The sequence below is a fragment of the Spermophilus citellus genome (genome assembly GCF_964194105.1).
Source record: "Spermophilus citellus genome assembly, contig: SCAFFOLD_36, whole genome shotgun sequence".
Classification (NCBI taxonomy): Eukaryota; Metazoa; Chordata; class Mammalia; order Rodentia; family Sciuridae; genus Spermophilus; species Spermophilus citellus.
The window spans coordinates 1,589,115-1,596,610 of NW_027673039.1; the positions used below are offsets into that span (position 1 = coordinate 1,589,115).

General features: G+C 40.1%; 1 protein-coding gene across 1 annotated transcript; it reads right to left on the reverse strand.

Moving 5' to 3' along the window:
* Positions 1–5,703: 5,703 nt before the first annotated feature.
* LOC308640209 (vomeronasal type-1 receptor 94-like) lies at positions 5,704–6,657 on the reverse strand (the record flags this gene model as incomplete). The annotated part of the gene is made up of 1 exon (XM_081312192.1): positions 5,704–6,657. The coding sequence occupies one exon, from the start codon at positions 6,655–6,657 to the stop codon at positions 5,704–5,706; it is 954 nt and encodes a 317-aa protein (XP_081168318.1).
* Positions 6,658–7,496: the final 839 nt, after the last annotated feature.

The following is a 7,496-nucleotide window of genomic DNA, read 5'->3' on the forward strand; positions in this document are numbered from 1 at the left end:
GAGGCCCTAAGCAACTCAATGAGACCCTGTGTCTAAATAAAACACAAAATAGGGCTGGGGATGGGGCTCGGGGGTAGAGCTTCCCCCAAAAAATGATTAATTAATTAATAAGAAGTGTGCATAAGCTATAAACATTCAAAACTTTGCATAATTACAGATCCAAAACTAAAAGAATAAAAGGGAGTAAGAGATAAAAGAAATAATGGAATAATTTTTTTTACAAGCTTTGTGAAAGAATATTAACCAAAAAAACTGGAAGGAATCCTATATCAAAATATCGTCAAAATGAATGGAAATCCTCTTGCTGAGATCAGGTTAAGAATCACACAAAATTCCTTGTAAACCTAAAAAGTTGTAAGTATAGTTTCTGTTTCAGAATATTGACATTACCAATATTTTTAAATAAGTCTCCAGCAGTTCAGGGAGAAGAGAGAATTTTTTTTAAAAGAAATGGGGGACAGGCATAGTGGTGCACACCCATAACCCCAGCAAAAATCCTGATATCCCAAAATCTAAGATTAATGGGCATAAATATTATTTTCCCAAGTTTTAGGAACTTATATTCCTGGATATTTTGTTACCAGGAATGAGAAACAACCACCACCCTTTCTCTTTAAATATCCTTGCAGCCTCACTATCATGCACCTAAGTGGTTGAGTACAGGGTCAGGATTGACTCTATTTGCTTGTAATTTGTGAAATTAGTTTTGGATAAATAAGGCTTTGTGAGAAAAATCCTAGCAGATGTTTTGCAGAAATGAAGGGTTACTCTGTGTAAGCTGAGGTTTTGATATAGAACCCAACTTCCTTCTAAGGTCTTTAAAACTTGGAAAAATTATACAGAGTACAGAGTCACATATATCCATAGTATTTCTATTTGAGTTATGATATGTTCAAAATATACCCAAATGACAATGTCACTTTGCATTTAAACTTCTTGAAATCAGGAGGTTGTCTTAAAAGCAGAGCACGCCCTCCAAAATCAGAACATCAGAGGCCCTAGAGCACAGTGAAAGCACATTGCTTCCTGAGACCCTGGGACCCAGAAGACAATGAGACCATATTTAAAAAAAAATTAAATTTGTTTTAATTAGTTACACATGACAGTAGGATGCATTTATGCACTTTGATATATCATTCATAGGTGGGATACATTTTTCTCATTTTTTCTGAGTGTACCTGTTGCAGTATCATATTGGCCATGCAATCACATATATACATACAGTAATAATGTCGGTTTCATTCTACTATCTTTCTACCCCCACATCCCCTCCGTATCTTAAAAGTGTAAACAAAAACAAATAAATAAACTGTTTTCCCTCCAAATGTTATACATGAAGACTGCATCATATTTCAATAATAGAGTTAAAAATGACATTTTCCAGATATGAAAACCTGGATGTATTCAACCACAGGGCATACACAAATAGAATACGTCCAGGATCCAGATAAATAAAAACAGAAGTTGTCCAGGATTCAGATAAATGAGAAATGATGGGAACCTGGACTTGCAGGTCAAAAGGAAGAATCAAATGCATGATAAGTGCTCAGGAGAACCCAAGACACTATGTTTGGCAAAGATTGGCAGCAGATATGGGTCCATCCATCTCTTCTGCTCAGATCCCGTTCTTTATTGAACTTTGCTTACAAAACACAAGTACAACGGTGATATTAATCAGAATTTCTCGAGGGCCCTGACAGGCATTCAACCAGGCACAGGGCACCTTCCACAGTCATGGTGACCTTTCCTTTCACATCACCGCCCTCCTGACTGCTGTGACAGGACACCTCGTGGTGGCTCTGATTGGCATTTCCTTGAGAATTGATGTATGTTGAGCATCTTTTCTTTGCTCGTTGGCCACATATGTGTTTTTGCTTAGGTGAGATATCTATTCATATCTTGTGCTGTTTTTAATGAGGTTATTATTTTTTTACTAAGTTCTGAGGTTTTAATAAAGGTTATTTTTTGTGGTGCTGGGGACTGAACCCAGGGCCTTGTGCTTGCAAGGCAAACACACTAACAACTGAGCTTCATCCCCAGCACCAAAAGTTGAAAATCAACCTCTTTCCTGATATATAATCTGAAAATGTAATCTTCATCCTGTATGTTGTCTGTTGACAGCTGACTGTTTACCTTTCTGTACAGAAGATTTTGAGTTTCATGTCATCATATTGCTGACTTTGTTGCCTGTACTTTTGGTGTGATATCCCTGAAAATTGTTTCCTATTCCAATGTCATGAAGATTTCTGTTTTTTTTGGGGGGGTTGGCAGGTTCACAGATTCAGGTCTCACATCTACGTCTTCAATCCATCTCGACTTGATCCTTGTGTGTGCCGTAGGACAAGGGTCCATCATTTTTCTTTTGCATATGAATATCTGTTGACAAGACTATTCAAACTACATTGGCTATATATGGCAATGCTTTGAAAGATTACTTCATGACGTTTTATGAGGACGTTTATCAAGGCACTCCATTCTGTTCCACTAGTTTATAGGTTTACATTATTCCAAATAACATAATGTTGTTCTTCTTTCTTCCTTTTTTTATTTCTTTTGTATGCATGTGTGGTTTTCAAGTGTTGGTGATGAACCCTGGGTCCTGTGCACACAGAGTAGGCAAGGGCTACATCTCCAAGGTCCATCCCCAGCCTTAACACACTGTTTTAATTACCATAGTTTCATGATATATTTAAAAATTGAGTATGATTCCATTAGCTTTGTTGTTTATCACGGTTGTTTTACCTATTCAGGGTCTCGTATGGTTGCATGTGATGTGGATTTTAGCTACCTGGTTTCCTATTTCTATAAAATACCCTCCTGATATTTGGATAGATTGCATCTGATCTGTACATAACTCTTATAGTATGGAGATTTTGATATTGATTCTTCACATCATGAATACGATGCATGGTTCCTCTGATTCATTGATTGCTTTAATTTCTTGCATCATTATAATTTTCTGGATACAAGTGTTTTCTTTCCCTGGCCAAGTTCATGCCTCAGTATTTTGCTCTTTATAATGGTTTATTGTGGGGATTGTTTTCTGAGTTTTCTTTTTACAAATTTTGTGGCAATTGTAAAGAAACAAAGCAGAATTCTTAGGATGTTTCCTTTGTGTTCTGCTGAATGCCTGTCAGAATCCAGAAAGGGGGCTGGGGATGTGGCTCAAGTGGTAGCGCGCTCGCCTGGCATGCATGCGACCCGGGTTCGATCCTCAGCACCACATACAAACAAAGATGATGTGTCCGCCGAGAACTAAAAAATAAATATTGAAAATTCTCTCTCTCTCTCCTCTCTCACTCTCTCTTTAAAAAAAAGAATCCAGAAAGGAATTCTGTTGGATCTTTAGTGTTTATACATATATGAACATTTCACTCCTGACACAACGTCTCTCCTTCCTTGGAATTTGTATGGTATTGGTTGTCCCTATAGATGATCCGCATGTACTGAGCCACCTGTGTCCCATGGATAAACCCAGGTCTTCACCATGGAAGATGCTTTCAATTTGGAGGAGATCAAGATGGTTTGGTGCTAATTGTTCAATGTGTAGCCCTCCATCATGAAGTCCCGTGTCTCTGGGCTCTTTTTTTTTGAGGGGTGGGGTGTCTTGGGTTACTGGTTCATTCTCCTCCATCAATAGTTGCTTTGTTCCACTTTCCAAGCTCAGTGTTCCGAGGTTGTGTGTGTCTAGGGTTCTCTTTTTCAATTTAGTTGTGAATGGATACTTTATATCTCTGTGACATCCTCCTGATGCATCCCCCAAGTTCTAGTAGGTGGTACTTTGATCCTCATTTTTCCTCAAGGAAATTTCTGACCTCACTTGTGAGTTCTCCGTGCGTGACTGGTAAAAAGGTGTTGTTTAATTTCCGCGTAGATGGGATGGACAATTTTCAGTCTTCAATTTCATCTCCACTCTGTGGTGCTTGTTGATACACTTGACAGGATATCAGTGTCCTTAAGATCGAGGAGGCTTGTTTGTGACCTGGTGTGTTTCCTTTTGTGAGCGCTGCTCTGAGCACATCAGAGTAGTGTATTCTGCCCTTGGTGGGATGTTCTGCATGTCTCTTGGGTCCTTTTGTCCTAGTTTACAGCTACACCTTGATGTGCAATCTTAAGATTGTGTTGCTGTTATTGTGATCTCAGCCACCCAATATCAATTGATGGAAGAGTTTCATTGATTCACACTTAACAGCTATTCATGATAACTTAATCAGCCACTTTGTTCTGTTTTATAACCTTTTGGACACCTTTTCTCCTCTATTCTATGTTCCTTTTCTGATTTTTAAAATGTTTAATATCATATTCTTTGCTTCCTTTACTACTTACACTTTATAAAGACCTTTGATTTGAGAGTATTTTATATTTGGCTAATTTTTCTAATTAAGTAGAATATATGACAAGTGCATAATTTTTGCAGCACTGCTGTCATGATTGGTAAACTTCCCCGTGTGACTTACTGTCTAAACCTGGTGTTCTGACCCCATGCACCTCTCACCCAGGAAGCCTCAACATGGAAGATACCCACTGCGATGATGGGTGTCTTTAGAAGGCTCAGCGCCCCACAGTGGCGCCTATCAGTATTCGTATGGAGAACACCTCTCCTGGGAGAGGCTGAGATCAGAAGTGAGCTTCTCAAAACCAATCTTCAAATCACTGAGACAAATCAGCTCTGATGTTTCAAAGCTCACCAAGTGACATTGTGGCGCATTTAGAGTCTTATGCCTTACTTTATAGTTTCAGAAAGAATATTTTCCACAAATGAGTTGATAATTAAAAACACTTTTATGAGGATAAAATATAAATAACATAAACTTTTGAATATTTTTCAGCATTCAGTCAAGTGGCCTGGAATCTATTCACATTATTGCACCACCACCCACGACAGCACTCACTTCCTAACTTAATAGATGTTATCCAAGTACCAAGGGACAGCTCCCTGCTGCACCTTTGTCTTGGTCTCTGGACACCCTTTTGTTCCTGCTCAGTCACTCTGCCCACTCCAACTCCCACCTTCTTTCAATACATTTATATAATGTTTGTTCTTTTATGACTAAACCAGCTTCACTGAGTAAAGTAACTTGAGGACTCAGCTGTGCTGCCCCGTGTTCCAGAATATTCTTCCATTTTAAGAGCTGATGATACTCCAGAATCTTCAGAGGCAATTGTGTATTGTTTACATATTCTTCTGATTGTAGGTGTTGAGTTGTTTCTTGTTTGAATATTTAAAGCATGGTTTTAGGAGCAGTGATGTGAAGATGACTGTTTGACTTCCTGCATGTAGAACGTGTGTGTGCCTGTGTGTGTATGAGTGTGTCTTGTGTGTGTGCTGGATCATGTGATATTTCATGGTAGAATATGTTTACAAATGTAGTTTCAAAAAATACAGATAATGGAGATGATGCAATATTTGAGAAGCATTGGAACTGTTGTATCTAAAAAGAGTTTGGAATAACCCAGGTTATGACAAGTGACATCCAACTCACTGGCCCCTATTAAGGATCCAGTGAGAAACATGAAATCCCCATAATATCTCAGAGAGGCACATGTTTTGGCTTTCTTTGATGTAATTGTCATCCACGTATGTCCAAGTGGATGGTTTAACAGAGGGAGCGAGACTTTGCATTGCATTTAAACCAAAGACTCTAAACACTCTGTCATGATAAATCACTCCAAATTCAGCGCGATTTTTTGCCTTAACAGAACTTATCCACCACTGCCTACTGAAATGATTACTGTCTTCTTCCACATGTATCTGAAAATAACAATTATACGTTTTTCACTACAAATAAACACCAAAGGGCTGAATGAAGCATAGCTATGGGTCACAAGGATCTGGATACAGTAAAATATTGGATCATCCTTCAGTGTGATTCTTGCATAGGAGACAACGGTGTCCAAGACGGAGATGACCACGAAGCAACTCATGAGCAGCAGGATGGTCTGGGTGGCCCTCAGTTCTGGGGATGACACTGGAGACAGGCTGGTGCTGTGGAGATACCCAGACTGCCTCTTATGCCTGCACAGTAGAGCCACCATGTATCCACTGGAGAGGGCCATTATTCCTATAATGGAGACTTCCCTGAAAGTCAGCAGGATGGACAAGCTGTGCCGGAGGAAGAAGGTCATGGGAATGAAGGAGCAGGATTCTGTGATGTACATAAAGTTGTCTGAGGTCCAACTGGGGGTAGCAGAAATGAAGAAGAAGTGGTGACTACTGTAGGATGAATAGATGACCCACAGGAAGAGAAGGAAACACAGGTTGTGACGTGAGGATTTATGTTTGAACCTTGCCAAGCAGGAGCTCCTGGGGCTGAGGGTGATGGCTTGCAGGACACTCAGCAGGCAGGTGGCACAGATGGAGAACCCCCTCATCAACCTGTACAGGTAGATGAGAAATTTACACGTCAGGTCATCCCACCTGCCCCCCTGAGGTGTAAAAATGTCCGCAGCTATGAAGCCCTTGATGAGCAGAATTACCAGGTGGATTAGGGCCAGGAGACCAATGGGCAGGTCAGTGGGCTTAGGTCTTTGCCCAGTAATGTGCAAGGAGTTGTGGATGAGAAGAAGAAGGGTGTTGGCCATGACCCCAACACCAGTCACGGTGTACACGGTGTTTCTTATGTGAATATTACTGTACAGTCTGTTTGATTTGTTCATCTTATGGAGGAAAGAAAAAATATTGTGACCACAGTAACACACAAAAATGCTTTTTTTAAAAAAATCTGACCTCCTTCATCAATCTCAAATGAACACCACTTCCATGAAGAAAAAAGAAGATTCATCCAACTGTATTTTTATTCCACATGAAAATTCATTTCTGATGCTGGGCACAGTGGTGTCGGCCTGAAATTCCAATGACCCAAGATGCTGAGGCAGGAGGATCACAGGGGGAAGCCAGTCTGGACGTCTTAGTGAGACCCTGTTTCAAAATACAGAGTCAAAAGGACCAGGTGTAACTTGCTGCTTGTGCACTTACCCACCAAGCAGCCCCCAGCACAAATTAAAAAAAAAATACTATGTTCTATTCACACCCTGGAGAACGCATCTCCATGCACCGCCTTATCTCAGTACCTTCCAATCTCACTGGGACCTCCACTGCGGCATACATATTAATACTTCAGTTTTCTTGTACATTAAGAATTGTCAGCCAGGTGCCGTGCTGCACTCATGTAATCCCAGTTGCTTGGGAGGCTGAGATGGGACAATGGCAAGTTCAATGCTGATGTCAGCCAATTAGCAAGGACCTAAGCAACTTCCTTAAACCCTGTCTCAAACTGAAAAATAAGAAGAGATGGTGGTTTTTTAAAAATCATGTCTCAAAAGAAGTGCAATCTCTCTCAGAATATATTTCCTTCCTATCACCTCATGTCTGAGGTTGTCTTGGGCAAGACAGAAGCTTATTTGATTTTCCATTTCCTGATCTTGTCTGTAAGGTACATAATAGGAGGTCTACAAGTTGGGTCAAATTTCAGGGGGTTTGATTGCAAGAAACTGGA